The sequence below is a fragment of the Pelodiscus sinensis genome, chromosome 5 (assembly GCF_052426305.1).
Source record: "Pelodiscus sinensis isolate ZL-2025 chromosome 5, ASM5242630v1, whole genome shotgun sequence".
In the NCBI taxonomy this organism is placed as follows: domain Eukaryota; kingdom Metazoa; phylum Chordata; order Testudines; family Trionychidae; genus Pelodiscus; species Pelodiscus sinensis.
The window spans coordinates 88,855,607-88,878,572 of record NC_143056.1 but is presented as its reverse complement, the minus strand read 5'-3'; the positions used below and the strand labels follow the sequence as shown (position 1 = coordinate 88,878,572).

The following is a 22,966-nucleotide window of genomic DNA, read 5'->3' as shown; positions in this document are numbered from 1 at the left end:
AATTTATACCAAATCCAAAAAATTAATATCTAAATGTAAAAAAGAGAAAGCCAATCAGTTTAAAATAGAAATATTGCATTGAGAATGTTAAGGTGGTTTCTTATCGCTAACACTATCAACTTTTACATAATATTATCCTAATTTTAAAGTTAGTTTGCATTTGCAAAGGAAAATAATTGGTAAATTGGATATTTTATTGTCTTTATGCTAGAAATTCAGGCCTTATCTACTTTGGTATTCTTTGAGGACATTGCAGGGTCAGCTGCTTTTATCTGTTCTTAGGTGGAATCCCACAATTCTCCCACTCTTAAGACAGCCTAGTGCTATAGCATGCTTGTACCAACCACAGTTCCTTGACAGGTCTGACTAGGTTTGGCTACCTGTGGTGGTTCTTAAGGAGTAATCCTGTTGGTGCTTCACCTTAGGCAGTTGTGCACTCCTGTGCTTATAACTGGAAATTTGTAGTAGCAGTGTCTGTTTAGGTGGCACATACACTTTCCCTTTGTTGTGCTGCTTCACTGTGCAACCAATCCTTCCCACACCAGCTCCTCCTCTACTGCCCTCTGACAGAGAATATTTAGCAGTGCTTCTATTCTTTTAGAATAGTTACTTTAGTTATTTAGGGTAGTGATGGGTCTGTTACCCTCTGTGAGAGAGGGAAAATTCCTTTTTTTTTTTATGCAAAGACTGTTCTAGCAGATTGGGCGGAGGATGATTCTAAGGACATGAAGGTGATTCATCAACAATGCTGTGGGAAACAGAAAAAATGACAAAGCACTGGAAGATGTCTTGGTCACCCATTGCAGCTAAGGAAATACCTAGTCATAATTCTTTGTCCTGCTGGAATCTGGCTTCCATCCCCAAGACATTGGGTCTGCCTATGTCCAATGGCTTTCTCACTTAAAAAAACTTGTCGCACAGATTTTCTTACAACTCTCATCCCATTAACATCTTATCAGATCTCACCATCATTAACATTATATCATTAATCCAAATCCTGCAGCAATGGGGATGTGGTGAAGAGTGGAGATGACCACTGACAGTTGTAGCCATAATCAGTGTTCCCTCTAAGCTGCAGGGCAGCACAACTTTACAGGTGCTTTATCAGCCCTGCCCAGGCAGTCAGCTCTTGCATGGTGCCCTGAACTGGGCGGGTCTGATTGCATCAGCACAGCTTCATGGGTGATTACAGTTTAGATGGAACACTGGCCATAATCCTGCAGAGAACCATCTTTTGGACTAGTGGCCATTCAGCTCCATCCCTGGGGCAGTAGAGAAGTTTTGCAGCATTGTAGGTAACTGTGTATTTTGTTGTTAGGATAACCCTTCTCACCCTATTTTGTTGTTAGGATAACCCTTCTATTCCTTTTCACCAAAGGAAAAGGAATAGAAAAGGTACCCTAAACACTGTCGGCTTCATAGCATTTGACCAGACTACCATAGCTGGCAGATTATCCTACAGCACTGAAAAAACAATAAAGAGGAGAAGACTCATTTCAGGAGCCTGGAATGTCTACACAATTATGGTTCAAGGTGATACACAAAGGCCTGAGAGAAGAACAGCTCTTGTTTCTGTAGAACTTGCTGCAATGTCAGAATTACCAAACCCATGTGTGGTGCAGAATGCTGGGCGGGCCACAGATTGGTATTAGCAGTGCTTAAACTGCATATAGTCCTTTCACAGGCCCCAAACTTAATAGAACAGACTTCAACAGAGGAATGCGCAAGAACAGTAACTGTCAAGTGCAGTTGCAGCAGCCACTTGATAAGCTTTTCCATGCTTACTAATCACTGGCAACCCAACAGAAAAATGGAACCAGTACAAACATGTAATTGACGCAACTAAATCAGTGCTGGAGTCTAGAGTGTACACCAGGATTGATTTGATGAGAACAAGGATATTTCCAAATTCCTAAATGACAAGCATAAAGCATTTGTTGAATGGCAGAATGAATCCGTTCCAGCTCAAAGAAAGATACATTTATGTACCCGTAGAGCAAGGCCCAGTCTGAACTAAGGAGAATGCAGGATGAGTGATGGGAGAGGAAAGCTGTAGAAGTTCAGCATTCTACAGATATAAACAACACAAAGATGTTCTCTCAAGACCGTCTATGGACAATCTATGACAGCTCCCTTGAAGTCAGCAGATTGGACAAACGAGGGAATCATACAGAGATAGAATCATAGGACTGGAAGGGACCTCCAGAGGTCATCGAGTCTAGCCCCCCGCCCTCAAGGCAGGATCAAGCTCCGTCTAAACCATCCCTGACAGATGTCTATCTAACCTGTTTTTAAATATCTCCAGAGAGGGAGATTCCACCACCTCCCTTGGCAATTTATTCCAATATTTGACCACCCTGACAGTTAAGAATTTTTTCCTAATGTCCAATCTAAACCTCCCCTGCTGCACTTTAAGCCCATTACTCCTTGTCCTGTCCTCAGAAACCAAGAGGAACAAATTTTCGCCTTCCTTCTTGTGACACCCTTTTAGATATTTGAAAACCGCTATCATGTCCCCCCTTAATCTTCTTTTTTCCAAACTAAACAAGCCCAGTTCATGAAGCCTGGCTTCATAGGTCATGTTCTCTAAACCTTTAATCATTCTTGTCGCTCTTCTCTGTACCCTTTCCAATTTCTCCACATCTTTCTTGAAATGTGGTGCCCAGAACTGGACACAGTACTCCAGCTGAGGCCTAACTAGTGCAGAGTAGAGCGGCAGAATGACTTCACAAGTTTTGCTTACAACACACCTGTTGATACAACCTAGAATCATATTTGCTTTTTTTGCAACAGCATCACACTGTTGACTCATATTCAACTTGTGGTCCACTATGACCTCTAGATCCCTTTCCGCCATGCTCCTTCCTAGACAGTCGCTTCCCATCTTGTATGTATGGAACTGATTGTTCCTTCCTAAGTGGAGCACTTTGCATTTCTCTTTATTAAACCTCATCCTGTTTACCTCTGACCATTTCTCTAACTTGCTAAGGTCATTTTGAATTATGTCCCTATCCTCCAAAGAAGTTGCAACCCCACCCAGTTTGGTATCATCTGCAAACTTAATAAGCAAGCGTACTCTCTATCCCAATATCTACATCATTGATGAAGATATTGAACAGTACGGGTCCCAAAACAGACCCTTGAGGAACTCCACTTGTTATCCCTTTCCAGCAGGATTTAGAACCGTTAACAACAACTCTCTGACTACGGTTATCCAGCCAATTATGCACCCACCTTATCGTGGCCCTATCTAAGTTATATTTGCCTAGTTTATCAATAAGAATATCATGCGAGACCGTATCAAATGCCTTACTAAAGTCTAGGTATATGACATCCACCGCTTCTCCCTTATCCACAAGGCTCGTTATCTTATCAAAGAAAGCTATCAGATTAGTTTGGCATGACTTGTTCTTCACAAACCCATGCTGGCTATTCCCTATCACTTTATTACCTTCCAAGTGTTTGCATATGATTTCCTTAATTACCTGCTCCATTATCTTCCCTGGGACAGACGTTAAACTGACCAGTCTGTAGTTTCCTGGGTTGTTCTTACTCCCCTTTTTATAGATGGGCACAATATTTGCCCTTTTCCAGTCTTCTGGAATCTCCCCTGTCTGCCATGATTTTTCAAAGATCATAGCTAAAGGCTCAGATACCTCCTCTATCAGCTCCTTGGCTGAACACTTCAGTAGTCTACTCAATAGACCATCCATGGTCATTCAGCATGCCCTTGGTCATTTACCCAACAAACCCATCAAAAAGGATCTTGCCCTCCTCCCTTTATTGGTTGAGGAAGTTATGAAAGCCATCAAACATCTTAACTTTGGCAAAGCCTTTATGATAGTATTCCATCAGAACTGTGTCAAGTAGCAGACCCCAGGGCCATTCAGGTGTTTCATGACATCTTGAGTAGCATTTGGGAGGAAGAAGAAATGCCACAAGCGATGCTATTTATTGTATCACTATTCAAAAACAAAGGCAGCAAAGCTGACTTCAAGAACTATAGAGCCATTGCTCTCCTTTATACAGCAGGAAAAATATTAGCGCTCATTCTTTTGAACAGACTTCTGAACGTATTGAGGAGAATGTGTCTGAAGTACTGTGTGGTTTCAGGCCAGGTCATAGTAGTATTGACATGATCTTTGCCATAAGGGAAGTCCAGGAAAATTGTTTCTAGAAGATGAGAATTATGTATGCTGTGTTCATCAGTTTAGCCAATACTTTTAATATGGTCAACGTAGAAGGTCTGTGGGCTATTCAGCATGAACTAGGCTGCCCAAGAAGGTTCATTCAAATCACCTGCCTGTTTCTCAAAACTGGCGACTTTTCTGATGGCTTTGAGATTTCAAATGTAATGAAGCAGAGCTGCAAACTTGTTCCAGTGCTGTTAACTTATTGGTTTGTCATCAGCCATGCCACAAGGGACTTGGCACAGGGGATATATGTTCAGTGCTGACTTGATGGCTCCCTCTTAGATCTTTGAAGACTAAGGGAACTGTGCCATGATGGCTCATAGACTGTCATAGACTCTCAAGATTTTTCTGAAGCTTCCCAGCTTTTTGGCCTCGCGATCACTCATGGGAAAATGGAGATCTTGTTCTAGCCAGCACCTTGTTCCAATGTCTCTGTGCCTGACCTCTTCATTGAAGGCACATATCTGAAAAATGTAGATAACTCCAAGTATTTGGGCAGCAGCATCTCAAGTGACAGTTCCTTAATAATGAAATTTCCTCCAGAATTAGTAAAGCTAGTTTCCAGTCCCACCCCCTCAACAGCAAATAGTTCATTCACACCCTTTTTTCTCTTGCTGGTTATCTGCACAGACACCATAGCATGGATCTCCCTCATAGATCTTGTTCATCATCAAGCCTTTATAATGCTGATGTTAACCTTGGTGCACTAAATGATGGAGTATGTCGAGAGCATATCCAGGGTTCGTCAGAATGAGGACTAATGTCAGGAGACCATGAATATGCTGTCCTGCGAAGCACTTGAGTTGATTGAATTGCAAATGCTGCCAGGATTTGATCCTCTGGACACAGTGAAATGCCAATTCTGGTGCTGAGACAAGCTCATACTGGTGGGACCTCATTGTGATGCAGGTATGGGACAATTAGCAGTGGCTGCAAAACTTTGGCATGCATAAAGCCACTTTCATGGAACTTTGTGAATTGCTTTCACTCACACTGAAATGCAAGAATACCAGAATGAGATTCATTCTGACAGTGGAGAAGTGAATGGCAGTAGCTCTGTGGAAGCTTGCCAGACAGCTATGGTCTGTTAAGAATCAATTCAGAGTGGGGGAATCTTCAATGGGCACTGCTGTGCTATAAGTAGCCCAGGTGGTTGATACCCTTCTGACTCGAGGAAACCTGGAGGGCTTTGCAGAACTGGGGTTTTCTAACTGCGGTGAGGTGATAGATGGAATCCACATCCCCATCTTGGTGCCTGACCACCTTGCAAAGGAGTACATAAACCGCAAGAGATACCTCTTGATGGTACTGCAGGGACTGTTGGATCACAAGGGCTGGGACCATTTCACCAACATCAGTGTGGGATGGTTTGGAAAGGTGCATGATGCGTGCGTCTGTAGGAACTCCTGCTTGTTTGACAAGCTACAATCTGAATTGTAGCAGCAAGGCAGGGCAGGGGCTGAAGCCTTGCATCATTGGAAATGAACAAATGGAGGTTTACAGCAGAGGCATCACCAAATAGTTTCCCCTGCTTCATCCAGGTTTCCATGCAAGATATCAGTCTTCTCCAAATCACACAGAGTGATAGGAAACAGATGCTGACTGAATGTGGCCAGAAACCTGGAGCTTGTGCTGCAATGACACCAGATCATGTATGCTGCTGGCTTGGCATTAAAAGGTATCCTACCATGGAGGATGGAATCAGGCAGGCCTTCCCAGAAACCTTGTGAGAAGGATTAAAGCAGGGGTAGGCAATAATTTTTGAAGGGGGCCACTTCACAAATTTTGGAAGTGGTCACGGGCTGCCCCAGAAGGTGCAGGGCCAGCAGACTTCACATGCTCCCTCTCCCACAGACCCTAATGGACTTGGGGGTCAGGGAGCACATGAAGTCTTTGTGGCCCTGCCCTGCTAGGAGCACACAATGCCTAGAGAGAAATGCCAGCTGTTTTGAACAGCTGGTGGTTGCCTGTAGTTGCTGTGCGCCCCTGGTGGCGGGAGAGTTTGAGCACTCTCTCTGCTCCCCAGCAAGTCAGGGCTTGGGGGTAGAGAAACGCATGAAGTCCCTTGCCCCCTGCCAGTGGCATGCAGTGCCTTAAGGGAACCACCAGCTGTTTGTAACAGCTGGCAGTTCCCTCTGGTGTCATGGGCTCTTGGCAGTGGGAGGAGACTTTGTGTGCTCTCCCATCCCCAGGTCTCGAATGGCCTAGGAGCAGGGGAGCAGCAAGGCAGCTGCGGGCCAGATCAGTTGGCTGGGCGGGCTAGATCCAGCCCATGGAAGCTGTCTTGCCCACTCTGTCTCCAGACATGTTAACAAGTTGATCAGGGGATATCCTCCCCCCTCCCCCCACTATATAGGCACAATGGCCGGCACAGATCACACCCGATTGCCTTAACCCACTTTTAGCGAAATAAAAAATGTAAACTCACCAGAAGTGCCCTCCCCAGGATCAGTGCCCAACTGTGAGATGTCTTGGGAGGAAGGGATTGTCTCCAAAGTTATAAATAGTTCTTGGCTCTCAGTGACCTCAGTTGCCCCACTTGCCCACTGACCATTCTCCTCCTTTTCCAACATGCTGTCCTTCATACCACTGTCTGAGGCTGCCTGAGTGTCTTGGGAGGAATCCATGGACTTCCTAGAGAACCTGCTCGGTACTCCCTGCTCCCTGGATCGTATGCAGTTAGTTGTGGAAGCTGCGTGTTCATGGCAACGCTCCACACCATCTGTTTGCATCGTTGTCTTTTATTATGACTGCCTCAGCTCCTTTATTTTCATGTGGTACTTCTGAGTGTCTCCCTTCTCCTCCATGCCCTCTTGCGATCTTGGCATAGATATTTGTTTCTTTTGCTGGGTTGTAGTTCTTCAAGAACAGATTCCTACTCCCCTGTGGCAATGCTCCATGCTGGTGCTCGTCTGCAACCCTGAGAACTCACGGAGCTCAAGGAACTAGAACTCCTGATCAGGTGTGCTGCCCAAGTGTGCTGTCTACACTGGCTGCACAGGAAATGAAATTCAGCTTTTCCTGGGGCTTTTCCTGTTCACTTGGAGAGCAGTAGAGTTGAAAGTCATGGCCAGACTGGTTATCACGGGGCATTGTGGACACTTCTTGGAGGCCATGATCCTCAACTTTCACAGTGCTGCATCTGCAATACTGGAAAATCGACCATACAAGATTGAATTTAGCGGTTACTCCTCGTGAAACTAGGACTTCAGAAATTTACTTTAATGGCCCATTAAATCGATGGAATGGGCTTGGTAGTGTGGACTCATTGTTTAGAAACTTGACCCTAATGCAGTTTGATCTGAATTCCTAGTGTAGACCAGGCCTGAGAGCATGATTTAGGTGGAGCAGACGTCCTCAGTTTGGAAGACCAGTCTCTCAAAATAGATCTTGCATAGAGAGCTGAGTCAGGGAAAAAGAAAGAAGGATCATCCTTGTAAGCCCTGTAAGAGAGAATCTGAAGAGCAGTCTCCAATGGGCTGGCATCAGTCCCAAAGAATTTGAGTAAATGTTTCAGGAAGGACTCACTGGTGGTCCTTGTTAAATTCAACATGTAACATGTTTGAGCAGGATTGACAAATTCATCCCCAGGTTTCACATGGAAAGCATCATAGACCTGCATCATCAAATATAAATACAGACTTCCCATGCCTTTGTTGCAGATGGTTCCTGTTCATCAGGCTTTGGAGTCACATGCGTAGCCTTAGATGAGAACTGCAACAATATTGTTGTCATCGTCGCCAGCGGAATACCAGCATTTGTTAATCAGTTGTATAGTTAGTTCTCCTTCACTGTTCTTTTTTTAAAGGCAAAAGCAAACCCCAAACTTTTTTCTCTTATGTTCGGAAATTAAATTTCAGTTATTACCATCTTTTAGCGAATATACCCCTGCACCCAAATATCCCTCCCCCCCCCCCCCCCCCCCCGGTTTTTGCTTTTTGAGTTAAAAAAAACTTTGTATATCCTGCGCACCGGTATAACCCACAGGGTATACAAGGCTGTTCAGGGGGTATATGTATGGTGCGGGGGGGGGGGGGAGGCAGAGGAGGAAATTCCTCCACAGCCAGAGGAGGCTAATCGGGCGGTGAGCACTCACCGCCCGGAGGCTGGAGGATGCACAGGAACCAGGCGGGGGAATGCTCACCGCCTGGTTCCTGCACAGCAGGATGAGCGTTCCCCCTGCCCCTTCCTATGGCTGCGGAGGAACCAGGTGGTGAGTTGGTGTGTAAAAAAAATGTTTGTATACCCGCACCCGAGTATACCCCTGGGGAGTGGGGGTGCAGGGTTTGTAAAAACGAATATAACCCGTGGGTTATATTCGCTAAAATACTATAGATGCCCTTTAGAATAGTTTACTCCCCTTTTTTTCCAAGTACTGGAAACACCCACTACCTCCCATCTATTCAGAGACCATTTGATCTCATTCCACCCAGCCTGGCAGACCATCACATCAGAGACATGGGTGTTAAAAATCATTGAGACTGGCTATTCCATCCAGTTTACCTTCATTCCCTATAACCACTCTCCCTCCTCCTCATCTCTCTTCAGGGACCCCTCTCATGAACATGTACTCTGACAGGAGGTAATCCAGGTCATATGCCTAGCCACAGAGCCACTAGCAACACAACAATGGGAAGGGATTCTACTCACATTATTTTTTCTAACCCAGAAAAGAAGACCCAATAAACTCATGAAGACCCAACAGTTTAGGACACTCATGTTAGCAACCATAATTCCAGCACTGGCAAGAGAGGTTTGATTCTCAGCCCTCAATCTCCAGAACATATGTTTTCATATAACAATAATCTGACAAAGTAGGACACTCAGGTGGTTCTTGTTCACATTGATTCCAATTAAGTGTACACTGCATGCATGGACATTGGAAGCTTTTTCCCTTAGCAGTGCCCATCGGGTCAGGTGTGGAGCCCCCGGGAGTGGTGCCAGTATGGTAATCTATATATGACCCTGCCCACGCGACTGCCCCTAGATTCCTTCTTTCCATCTGTGATGGAACGCCGCTCACTTGTTCGCAAGTGCTCCCTAGCATTATTGTTTCACAGTGAGGTAAGAGAATTATTACTTTTACTGTTAGTTGTTGTTAGTGATAAGTTAATAGTTATCTTGGATGGCTGGGCTTGCCTGCTCTACTACTCACTGTGGGGTATGCAGCAAGCCCTGGGGTTAAAGGCTTGCAGTTCATGCCAAAAGCCTATGCCAAGTAGAGATCCCACACTATTCCTATGTATGCTGTCTGAGAGAAATGCATCAAGCAGAACACTGCAAGATCTACAAGGTTTTCAAGCCTCGCACAAGAAAGAAAGGCTTCGGACTTAAGCAGCTTCTGATGGAAGCCGCACTTAGACCTGCAGCTCCTGAATTCCTGGATGCAAGTTCATTGGTTCAGAGCACCTTGGCCTTGGTTCACAATATGGTGCAAAGAGCTCTGTGAAGGAGCCCTGTCTCCACAAGTTTCCAGCATCACATCATGGAACAGAGCCACAGCACCGCTCGATCTCACTGGTCCCCCCGCAAGTGCCATAAAAAGAGAGACAGGGGTCATTCCCTTCATAGGTCTGTCAGACTTCCTACTGGCCAGCGAACTACCAGGCAGGATTTCTCCTGTCAAGTGTCAGGAGGCAATGCCGTTGACTACAGCGGCCCAGATGCCATTGAGTCTGGCACCAGTCATCTCCGCTCCACTGATTGACACCCAATGGAGACTGTAGAGCCTTCAGTGCCCAACACATTTGAGCAATTCAGAGACCTGATTGAGCTCAAGGTTCCCCCACCTCAGGCAGATGAGTCCAGGCCTCCAGCACTGTCCACATAGGTGCTGTCTTGCAGCAAGCTTGCCTTGATGCAGGGTGCCCTGTCTGTGACTGTCACAGTCTGATACAGTTCCAGGTCCTTGGCCTTCTGGCACTGTTCACCAGTGCCCATGACATCTCAGACAAGCCCAGCACCAAGACAGAAGTCGTCACACTCCCTGGTACAAACAGCTGACCGTGCACCTCGTCTGGCTTTGAGAGGCAGCACTGCTCTCTGGTACCAAACTCTAAGACCACTACACTCCTCCCAGCACCAGTCCTGCTTTTCTTCCACATGGCACCAACTCCCTACCCAGGGCTCATTAGTATCTCATTGTTCCTTTCCTTCACTGTCTCTTGTCAGAAGCCGAGCTGATCCCATCCAGAAGCGCCAGGCATATGTCAAGCAGACACAAGGGAGAGCCCCACGTGTTCTGGAAGCCCTAATAGCCTCCACTTCCTCAGTGGCCATTGTGGACTTCTTGGGTGTACCATCAGGCCCAGGGTACCCCTTTGCTGGCCTTCCACTTGGCAACCTTAGCAGGCTGCCATCCCAGGTTACCAGGGATGACACCCACTCTCCATCCACCATAGGAGATAGTCACCAAGCGGTGTGGACACGACTGGAATTCCTCAACTTCCATCTGCAGCTGAGGCCCTGTCAGTGCAGAACTCACCTGAAGGTCACCATGAGGGTAGGTAGGAGTCAGGCCCCTCAGACATCCAGGAGGACCCTGTTCCCCCACTGCTGCCTCATTTTCATCCACCTATTGACCATAAGGTCCAGCAAGACTTACACTGGCATATTGCCCGTAATATGGGCCTGCAGGATGAGGAGGTGGCAGAGATAGAAGACCCTATAGTGGACAGTCTATCCCCAAGGGTCCATCAAGGGTCACATTCCCTCTCATTACAGCAATAAAAAAAGAAAACCCCCAAAATCTCTTATCTGGTAGACCCTGGCCTCAGTCCCTCCCACTGCCTGCCACAGGGGTGGAAATGTGCCCTCAGAGGTATGAATTCCTCTTCACATCCTTTTTTGTGCTCATTAGTAGTCTCGGTTGTGAACGAGGTGTGCCAAAGCCAGCAGATACCTGCTCCCAAGGCCAAAGAAACCAATGATTAGACCAGTTTGGCAGAAAGATCTCTACACTGCCAGAGGTTTGCCGCTGAGGATAGCAAACCAACAAGCTATCCGCAGCAAGTACAATTTAAACACGTGAGACACCGTAACAAAGTTGAAAGAGCTCCTTCCAGAAGGATCCCTGCTGGAAAGCTTGCTGGCCTGATGGACAAGGGTAAACAGAGGCTGGGACAGCTCTTCAGATGCCCTCATGATATCAGCTGGAGTGGTCATGCACCATTCGACATGGCTTCAGGCATTGGGCCTTCTTCCAGACCTTCAGCACATCTTGCAAAGCCTCTCATTTGAGGACTTGAGCCTCTCCCTCCCACCCCCATTCCAAGCAAACAGACTCTAGGCTTCATAGCCCAAAGCACACTCATGTTATAGTGCAATCTCTGGTATGCATACCCATCCATGCAGAGAAAGTCCTTTAAGCCACATCAGAAGCAACATCATCAGCAATGCTCATTCCTTTCATTGAGTAGGAAGGGCTCTTCTCCCCCACAGGGGACAAAAGATGCAAGAGGTCCCCCGAGTAAGTGACTTAAGGCTAAGCACCAGTGATGCCTCAGTCTGTGTATCACTTCATGTCCCAGATCCTTCCCCTTGTTTCTGCACTGCCGTAAGGGCAGTGGAGGTGGTTTCTCAGAAGATAAGGGGCAAAGAGTTCTTCCAAATCCCAAAAGAAAAGGGGGGGGCCTCAGGCCCATTTTGGACCTATGTTGTTTCAACAAGTTCATGGATGGTAAAGGTGAGGTTCCACATGGTCTCCCTAAGCACAATTATCCATTCTTTGGATCCAAACAGTGTATGTTCCAAATAGAGATGGCATAAACACACATCTTTGTACGTTGGCGGACACAACCAAATAATATCTGTGCTGAACTCTCCAACAATAATCACTTCCTTAATATGTTGGCCAGCACACTTTCACAGACATACCAGCCAAAACTGCTGATGTTGTTGGAATCCGTTCTACATATAAACCTACTGGAGTTTTGGGAAGTTCACAATGCATATTTCCATTTCCTGCCTATAATCAAGGACAGAACTATAAAGATTTTCACATATAACGTTGCTTGTCTGTTTTATATTAAATTGATGGGGGAATGGTCATAATATAGCATGAATGTTACTATGGAACAACATCATCATCTTAGCCTCCTACCTACCAATATGCCAAAACTTCACTGTAGAACCATTATGCAGAAAATCTTCTGAGGTCCATGAATGGGAAATGTAGCATGGATTACTTCAGAATAAATGAGGGGTCCCAACTATGAGCTTTATTGTGATGACCCAAGCATCAAGATGTCAGACTTCTGCTCGAAAGTAAGATTGGAACCCTGTTCCCTGGGTGGTGCTTTTTTCATCAAATGCATTTTCCTTTCCACCAGACTTGTTCTATCCTGGGTCATATGTAAGATCAGAACACTGGAGTCCTCTTGAAAGCCTCCATGTGGTCCAGATAAATGTGGTTTCCTTAGCTCCCAAAGATAGCCATGTGTCGTCCACATGTTCTTCCTCTTCTGCCTCTTCTCCTCTCCCAAGAAAGAAGCCAGGTCCACCACACAAACCTGGCAAGTTTCCACCACAAGGCATGGCCACTCCATGAGTCTTGATAAATCAAAATGATCTCTTCAGAGGAAGTAACGGACATTCTTTTAAACAGTTGTAGACCAGCTATCCAACATACACACCTGCACAGATGGAGATGATGTAATACCTGGTGCCAAAATTGATAAATCATGGTGGTTTTCTCTCTTACCACTGATTCTGGACTATATATTGGAACTTTAGAAGTGGAGCCTCTCCATGATCGGAGTACATCTCTTAGCTGTCAGAGCATTCCACCACAAGGTGCATGAGTTCTCAATCTTCACTCTCTCAACCACCAAGCATTTTCTCAGAGGCCTTCATAACATTTGCTTAGAAATATGAGCTCCTATTCCATCATGGGACCTCAATCTAGTGTTACAGAGCGTTACTGGATCGTGTGTGCGCGTGCGCGCGCACACACACACACACACACACTTATTTTGAAGCATTAGCAATCTGTTCTCTACACCTTTTAATGAAAGGGGCCTTCCTTATCACCCTCACATCTGCGAGATGGATAAGGGAATTGGGAGCCGTTGTGGCACACCTTCCATACACATTTTTAAAAAATAACATTCACTTAAGACCAAATCCCTCATTCGCACTTAAGATTGCTTCTTCATTCTATCTGAATTAGCCATTCATCTCTCGTTCTTTCCAAAACCCTATAAGAATAAATGAGAAGCAGCATTCCAAACCGTGGATGTCCAAAGCATAGCAGCTTTTTACATAGAGCAAAGACATTCAGAAAATCATCACAATTATTTTTCTATCAGGGAAAAAATCTAAAGGCTCTGTCAAGTCTAAAAGGAGGCTATCTAAATCGATCTCTGGATGCATCATCTTCTGTTGTCCGCAACAGCTACAATCCACACTGGGAGACTCATACATGCTCCGCCAGAGCACTGTCTGTTTTGGTAGTCTTCCTAAACAATGTCCCCAGTTGTGGACCTCTGCAAAGCAACAACCTGGGTGTCAGCCAATACTTTCACACTACATTATGCCATAAAACAGTATTCATCATCACATGCTTTCTTCAGTTCAGCTTCATCTACAGTGCAGGCTTCTTCAGCAAGAACGGCCGTTCTTGTGCAAAAACTTGCGGAGTGTTTACACTGCACATCTGTTTTTGCGCAAGCAAATTTACAGTAAAACATTGGAACAGAGGGCTTCTTCTGTAACAGTTATTCCTTTCCCCACAAGGAATAAGCCCTCTTGTGCAAGAAGGCAGTGTGGACGGGCAACAGGGGTTTCTTGCGTCAAGAAACCCTCATGGCTAAAATGGCCATCAGAGCTTTCTTGTGCAAAAGAGCGTCCACACTGCCATGGACGCTCTTGCACAAAAGCGCATCTCTTGCGCAAAAGCACTTGGCAGTGTGGATGCGCTCTTGTGCAAGACTTTTTGCACAAGAATTCTTGCACAAAACAGTTCTTGCGCAAGAAGCCTGCAGTGTAGACGTAGCCTTATGGTTTATCATCCACCATGACTACAGTGCCAAAGTTCCTCCCTTCCATGGAGGGGCACTGCTCTACAGCCACCTAACATGGAGTACCCACAGTGAAACTCCTGATAGAAGAAATTACCCTGTGCAGTATCTGAGTTTCCTTGAGAGAGTTATTCCTGTGGCTGTTCCACTATTCTCTCTCCTCTCCTCTACTTCAGTTTTTATACTAGAGATTCTGTGGTACAGAATGAACTGAGGAAGAGTTGGTCACATGACCTTATGTAACCACCTAAAGCTGCACAAGACTGGGACAGCACATATGCAACTCAGCCAGGTATTGCTATTACAAATGCAGGGGCACATAATCACCTAACATGGATCACCACAGGGACAGCTATCTGTAAGAACCTCAGTTACTGCACAGGATGAGTGACCTTCTCATATTTACTTTGGCAGACTATTGAATCCATCACTGTCATTAAAGCAAAAGATGCCTTTCATTGTCCTTAAGTAATACATGGATGGGACTGCTTGAAGCTATTGTGTCCTTTCCTGCATATATGCAGGTAACCACATATAATCCTATGTCAAACACAATAAGAAATAGATGTCATATATAATCATAAAGTATTACAGATGGCTCTGACTGCTTCACATGATGATGGGGGTGTGACATGAGGGAAACTGAAAATGAACCAAATCAGAATATTGAGGGTGGTGTAGTTGGTGAAGCATGGGGGGAGAATTTATGTAATAAACATTTATGTAAATGATTTATATTAATGTAATATGCAAAATAGGATACTGCATCATTTTTCATAAACTCTAGCTTTCTAAATTCACAGCTTTAATGGGTATGCAAAAAATGCTCTTTATCAAAGTGAGAAGGAGCCTCTACATTAGGTTACATTATGTACATCTCAAATCAAACTCTGTCACTTCTTAAAGAACAGGCAGAAATTCAGAAGCTGTGATTTGTCAGTAATTTGCAAGTGAAAATTACAGTTTTCATAGAATCATAGAATACTAGGACTGGAACGGACCTCGAGAGGTCATAGAGTCCAGTCCCCAGCCCCTATGGCAGGACCAAATACTGTCTAGACCATCCCTGATAGACATTTATCTAACCTACTCTTAAATATCTCCAGAGATGGGGATTCCACAACCTCCCTGGGCAATTTATTCCAGTGTTTGACTACCCTGACAGGAACTTTTTCCTAATGTCCAACCTAAACCTCCCTTGCTGCACTTTAAGCCCATTGCTTCTTGTTCTATCCTCACAGGCCAAGATGAAGAAGTTTTCTCCCTCCTCCTTATGGCACCCTTTTAGATACCTGAAAACGGCTATCATGTCTCCTCTCAGTCTTGTCTTTTCTCAACTAAATAAACCCAATTATTTCAGCCTTTCTTAAAGGTGTAGAGAACATGACCTAAGAATCATTCTTGTTGCTCTTCTCTGGACCCTTTCCAATTTCTCCACATCTTTCTTGAAATGCGGTGCCCAGAACTGGACACACTACTCCAACTGAGGCCTAACCAGTGCAGAGTAGAGCGGAAGAATGACTTCTCGTGTCTTGCTCACAACACACCTGTTAATGCATCCCAGAATCATGTTTGCTTTTTTTGCGACTGCATCACACTGCTGACTCCTATTCAGCTTGTGGTCCACTATAACTCCTAGATCCCTTTCTGCCATACTGCTTCCTAGACAGTCGCTTCCTATTCTGTATGTGTGAAACTGATTGTTCCTTCCTAAGTGAGCACTTTACATTTGTCTTTATTAAACTTCATCATGTTTACCTCAGACCATTTCTCCAATTTGTCCAGATCATTTTGAATTATGATCCTATCCTCCAGAGCAGTCACAACTCCCCCCAGCTTGGTATCATCTGCAAATGTAATAAGCATACTTTCTATGCCAATATCTAAATCATTGATGAAGATATTGAACAGAGCCGGTCCTAAAACAGACCCCTGCAGAACCCCACTAGTTATACCTTTCCAGCAGGATTGTGAACCATTAATAACTACTCTCTGAGTACGGTTATCCAGCCAGTAATGCACCCATCTAAGTTGCATTTGCATAGTTTATTGATAAGAATATCATGCAAGACCATATCAAATGCCTTACTAAAGTCTAGGTATACACATCCACCGCTTCTCCCTTATCCACAAGACTCGTTATCCTATCAAAGAAAGCTATCAGATTGGTTTGACATGATTTATTCTTTACAAATTCATGCTGGCTATTCCCTGTCACCTTGCCACTTTCCAAGTGTTTACAGATGATTTCCTTAATTACTTGCGCCATTATCTTCCCTGGCACAGAAGTTAAACTAACTGGTCTGTAGTTTCCTGGGTTGTTCTTATTTCCCTTTTTATAAATGGGCACTATATTTGCCCTTTTCCAGTCTTCTGGAATCTCTTCTGTCTCCCAGGATTTTCCAAAGATGATAGCTAGAGGCTCAGATACCTCCTCTATCAGCTCCTTGAGTATTCTAGGATGCATTTCATCAGGTCCTGGTGACTTGCAGGCATATAACTTTTCTAGGTGATTTTTAACTTGTTCTTTTTTAATTTTATCTTCTAAACCTCCCCCCTTCCCACTAGCATACACTGTGTTAGGCATTCCTTCAGACTTCTCGGTGAAGACCGAAACAAAGAAGTCATTAAGCATCTCTGCCATTTCCAAGCTTCCTGTTACTGTTTCTCCCTCCTCACTGACCAGTGGGCCTACCCTTTCCTTGGTCTTCCACTTGCTTCAAATGTATTTATAAAAAAATCTTCTTGTTTCCCTTTATTCCCGTAGCTAGTTTGAGCTCATTTTGTGTCTTTGCCTTTCTAATCTTGCCCCTGCATTCCTGTATTGTTTGCCTATATTCATTCTTTGTAATTTGTCCTACTTTCCATTTTTTATATGACTCCTTTTTTTTATTTTTAGATCATGCAAGATCTTGTGGTTAAGCCAAGGCAGTCTTTTGCCATATTTTCTATCTTTCCGACGCAGTGGAATAGCTTGCTATTTTGTAGTGGTGCTTAAAATATTTTTTAGTCTGCTAGCAGCCTCCTGTCCGGGTAAGTAGCCCCTGTGGCCCAAATGACTTCTCCCACCTTCTTGCGCTATGGCCAAGGGTGAGAAGGGGAGCATTAGGGCCAGGTGGGCTACATACCCAGACAAGTGGCAGGGAAGATGGCAGAGGCCCAGCCCTGCTGGCCATTTTCTTGGTGGTGCAGCTCCCCAGTGATGTGTGTGCTGTATAGCTCTCCCCTGCCTTCAGTCGCCACGATCAGTATCACATCCCTTTCTCTGCCCCTCTCTTTACACTTTATGGAAAACAGTCCCATTCCCAGCATTTCTTGTTTTCTTGGTACAAGCAAACCCTGACCTTGATTTAAGTTAGGGTAAGAATCAGCATACCAGATATGGTGGTTCTACTTTTTACTGTTTAGGAGTTCTTGAACAAATGGACTCTGACACACAGACTCACAAACAGATGCACCAATCTCTAAAATAGATATTTGCAGTTAAATTACTTTCAGTGTTGGCTCCAGGAAACTTGCTGCAGATAAGTTTTGATAGCAATAGGTTAATTTCCCAGTATAGTTGGGGGTTCCAAGTGTGTAGTTAGTGTGTAAAAGCATAGTAAAAGAGCTTTGTAGTATAAAATGCTGAGAGGGGAAGCTCTTGCAGGTAAAGGGAAATTTTAAATTTGGACTGATCACTGTAAAATAGTATAGATAGAAAAACAATGTGTATGTTAAAGCTCTTAACTCTAATTTCCTTAACATGGTTGGGTTTTTAAAATATGTATTTTACACAGTAAGAACATCCAGGAAAAACAAAGTTAATCCGTTTTGGAATTGAAGGAATTTGACCTCTGGCCTCATGCCTCACATTGCAACTGAAATATACATAGGAACCCAATAGAACTGTATACTTCATGAAATGGTAGTAATGTAGTAATAAATACTACAACAATGAATTGTGTAAGTTCTACACTTGAAATGTAATGTATGTTTGCTTTTTTTAAAAAATCTTAACAAATGATTAACAGATGTCTTTTTTATTTTGCAGTTTACCCACACTATTTCTACCGGTGATATGCAGCATTTTGAACTCAAAGATCGTATTGTAGAAATCAGTGGAACCGTTAATTTTGTTAATACTTGTTAAATGGACACTTTGAGATTTTATTACAGAGTTTTTAATTAGCAAATAAATTCATGAGTACCATAGAGAAAATATTTTAGAATTAAATGTTTCTTATATTTAAGTAAACCTATGAGACTTTTCATTTATATAGTTACTTACCTTTTCCATCTGTATTCAGTCTATAAATCAGATCTTTGCTGATTTTTATCCTTCATTTGTTAATCTTTCCAACTGAATGTACTGTAATGCTTGTAAGTATATGTCCCTATGAGCAATATAGGGCTTTTGTAAATTATGCAGTTATTGTAATTATCAATGGGTTTTTAATAATGAAACTGAAGGTGAAAAGGATTTTACTGTCTTTGTAAAAGTATCATGAAACCAAGCAGTATATATTTTGTCTTTTGAATATATTAGCTAGTTCTAAAAAAAAAATAAAAATAAACCAGCCCTTTTTGGCAGAAGCATTCAAATAATTGTTTTAGTAAGCAGGTCTAATAGATTATTTTTATTTCTGTTGATAATTGTATCTTTTCACACACAAAATTGTCAAGTGTGAATTGTCTTCATTTAATGCTTTAATACATTTTTTAAAATGGGGGAACATTTTAACACTATGGAACATGTTTTGGAATTGGTTAACTCCTTCAGAACTTCCAATCCACTGTATTTGTATAGCATGTCTCTTTAATGACTAAACATAAGCCATAAACTGAGATGTTTTCTCTCAGCCAAGGAAGAAAGACTTCATAATAGCTCCTGATAGTAATCCACAGGCCACAAAAGTGCTTTTCTCCCATATCCTTTTGATTTAAAACATTTGTGGAAAGGCACTGATGCAACTTTTCTTAGCGGACCAATCATGAAGCACTGCAATCTAGTATAAAAGATAAAGGCACAGTATGCTGAAGAATAAAGTAGCGCAACTTTTAATAAAGGCCTTATTTCCTATGTAAGTCATCTTTTGCATTCATTTGTAAACTTGTTCTAAAAAGTTATCCGTCAATTTTTTAAAAATCTGGTTGTAGCTATTTCAGACTTTATAAATAGAAAATGTATCACAGAATGGCACATTAAAAGCCAGTAAGAAATCTGTTCAGATCATGGTGCATTATTTATTATACAACAATATATATAGCATGTCTCTCTTTTTTTTTCTTCTTGTTTGGTTTCTTCTCTTTAGTTTAATTGTACAATTGGAAATTCATTGTTACTGTTTTATGTTTTTTCTAATCTTTTTTGTGAACTTCTGATTATGTAACGAAGTATGTACAGCTTAAGTACTTTTGAACTCTTTTTACCACAGTATTATTTATTGCTTTCTTTCAGTAAAGTTCTGAAGCATTTTCCACTGCCAATAAAAAACACTATTGAAAAAAACTAAGCTGTAATTGTGTGCAAATATATTTGTGGTGAATACTGGAGAGTTGTCAATAAAACATCTTAACAATGGCTGCTGCGTAATCTCACTTGAAATGAAAACATGACATTCTTTCAGTTAGATAACTTGTTCAAAATGGCTTCAATTTAAATTTGTGATGGAGGTCAAAGCCTTTGGCACCAGCCCCCAACTGCTCCATTATATTAATCAGATTTGTCTAATAGTGACTTTATTAGTTAAACTGTTCTCTGGAAAGTAATGTTTAAGTATTTCCAGTCCCAAAGTAAATAAGAGTTTCTTATTTTGCATAGAAGAAAATGGAAAAAAATCTAATGTTCTTTACGTTAGTTTGACTTCAAAGATTTCTGTTAATTAGAAAGCTACAAGAATAGACTGCCTGTATTAGCATATTATTCTCATAATCTGAATGTTGAATGTTTAGTGGAAAATATATTACAATGGGATAAGCACAAGCTACGTCACTGTCAGAAAACTACACTGGAACTTATACCAGTTTAAAGTGATTTTCACACCAGTGCAGCCTGAGTGTACTTTGAATTGAGATGTTTCAACTTGTCCTCCAAGTCAGCAGAACCATTTTAAATGTGATGAGGGGATGGTGAAATCTTGTGAGTGGTTCTTTAAAATGCAATCACATAACACTCTTCAGTTTGTCTTTTCTTGCATAAGTGAGCTTCCATTCAATCATTTTGTAGTTCAGGCTGGATACACTTCGAATTCTAGAAAATAATGTTCTCACTAGCAAGAGATGAAACTTAAAAAAAAAAAAAAAAACTCCCTCTCTTTTTTTGCAGAAACTCTTGTGGTGGTAAAGATTTTTACAGTACTGAACCGAGGGAAGCTGTCCATAATTAAAAGCGTATATTAAAGCAGTTTGAAAGTGGGGACATACTGAGGAATAGTATCCCATACAATGTGTTGGGAACATTCATGCATAGAATATTCAAAAGGACAAATGCTAATTTATGTAAAATGGGGAACATTTGTGGATTGTTGGAGAGATTGTGTAGAAGGCCCATCAGAAAAGTAGTAATCCTACTGATTTTTTATTAACTTTTTAACAAATTTAATATAATTAAAAGTTTGATCTTCTGTCTCCACTAGCAGAAAAAAACAACATAGCAACAAGCTGTTCTTAATTTTATGTGGGAACACTTATTGGAATGTTAAAGTAGATAAATCTGAGCCTGAATTTTAAGTAGATTATATATACAAACGTTTTGTGTATGTCATTATGCAAGGTGCCAAATGTATTCCAGATGTTTGGCCCATGATAGCTGTAGTAAAAGTGAGAAGTGAGCACTTCCTTAGCTGCCTTAAAAAAAATAACAGCAGTCAACTGGGAAAACTTTAAAGGGGTAAAAGCAGGAATTAATCATACAGAAAACAATTTATCCAATTCAGTCTCCTTTCCCTTCTGACCTTCCAATATAGTTTAGAAATAAAGACCCTTTTGACTGAAAAGATGACATATATTACCACTGCTGTGCCTGTAGGCCAGGGGTGGGGAACCTTTTTGGGGTGGGGGAGGGGCAGGGCACTGACAGAAAAATCAGTTGGGGACCATACAAAAACCCATCACTGATTTGGCACCCACCTGAGAAGGAAAAAGATACTCCCCACATTCCCCTTGCACAGCAGGTCCTAGAGGGCCCAGCCTAGTAGATTTTGTGTGCTCCAGCCTCGTGATGAAGCACCAGCATTAGCTTTCCAATGCCTGGGGTGGGTGAGCCTCAGGGGATGGATTCAGACAAAAGCTGAGGGCTCCAGGCCTTAAGTTCTCCATCCATGCTGTAAGCTGCAGAAATTTATAAGTCTGAAAGTTGTGTGACCAGAGATGTGTTTAAAACACCTGATTAATTTATATGACAAAATACATTTGGATGAACCTACCAATTTCTTTCCCTGTGGAAAGTACAGCCCAGAGCTAGCCTATTAACTGTAATGGTGTAAAAAGATGCTGGGTATTGTACCTTTGTGTGAAATGAAATACTGTTTTACTGTAATGAGAGAATATAACCTGAAAATATTCAAAAGTCCATGGAAAGCACTTCAAATAATTCCTGTTTACCACCTATGCAGTTGAAATGAATGTTCAAATATTGTTTAGATTCATGTGACACCCAGACATGCAAATCAAGCTGGTTTGGAAAAATGGACTTCTCAGTTTTTCCTCATTTATTTGGCAGGAGCAATGAGTTTTACATTAGAAAATCAGTTTCTGTCTGCCTCCTGTTTTTTCTGAGGCTATGGACAACTAGAGGACTAGTATGACTACATCAACATATGAGGAGAAATACATTTATTTATTAAGGGGAAAGTTTTTACTCAGACTTTTTTAAACCAATAGCATTTGTTTAATTCAAAAGTCCCATTGTCCTGTAGGGGATGTGAGAGTAGGGTTGCCAGTTGTCCGGTTTTGAAGCTGGCAGTCCAGTTTTTGAGCTTTCTGTTTGAGAAACAAATTGAGAAAATATAAATGTCCAGTATTTTCTAAATAAGATGTAATGTAGATTGTGATGTAATGTCAAGTGTGTCCGGTATTTTTGTTGAAACCATCTGGCAACCCTACAGGAGAGAGGAAAGGAGGAGGATTTTAATTGAAGTGGTTGCTGAATCTTTAATCAAGAGGAAAACATCCTATAGGGCTCTCCAGCAAGTCCTTCCAAAAAATCAGGAAAGTCATGATGATGTGACATTTGAAATTACTGAAACACTTCATCTCCCTTCCCCTCCAAAAAATAAACCACCTTTTCTTCAGGAAAGAAGAAGAAAAAAACCACTCAATTTTCCAGTAGGGGCCTGTATAAAGTAATTTTTAAAACTGGAATTGTTTCAATGAAATATTTAAAATTATCCCTATTTAAGGCTCCTTATAATATGAATAACAGCCTTACTTCAAAGGTAGCGTTTTTTCACTTGTATGGTTAAATTCACACTAACCAATATTGTTGCAGTGAGGAAGAGACAATACTCTGTACCCCATTATATTTTATCCTTGGGCAAGAAGCGCACCCTTTTTGGTTATTGTAATTGTATAGCCGTTTAAAAAGTGTCTCGATTGTAGTGTTTTCTGTAGGTCCTATCCCCACGCTATAGGAAAACACCCCCAATCCCCAGGAATTTGCAATCCTTCGAGACTAGTATTTGCATGTGCCTCATTCGGGTTATCCCAGTTTGACCAGCCTGACTTGGTGCACTAAGCAATACAGATGTGGAAATAACTCCACGGGGCAGCAGA

The 22,966-nt window shown here is 42.5% G+C and overlaps 1 protein-coding gene across 8 annotated transcripts in view; it reads left to right on the top strand.

Annotated features, from left to right (window-relative positions):
* Positions 1–19,775, top strand: part of PPFIA1 (PPFI scaffold protein A1) — a 114,347-nt gene extending 94,572 nt beyond the window's left edge. For 7 of the 8 annotated variants that reach the window (XM_075927705.2, XM_089778585.1, XM_089778587.1 and 4 more), the window contains one exon: positions 18,246–19,775. Coding sequence is in view for 1 of the 8 variants with exons in the window: in XM_089778585.1 (XP_089634711.1) it covers positions 18,246–18,271 (26 nt within the window). In the remaining 7 variants the exon portion in view is untranslated. Of the gene's footprint in view, positions 1–17,991; positions 18,219–18,245 lie in introns of those variants that run through there. The other variant, XM_089778584.1, reaches the window with a different exon arrangement.
* Positions 19,776–22,966: the final 3,191 nt, after the last annotated feature.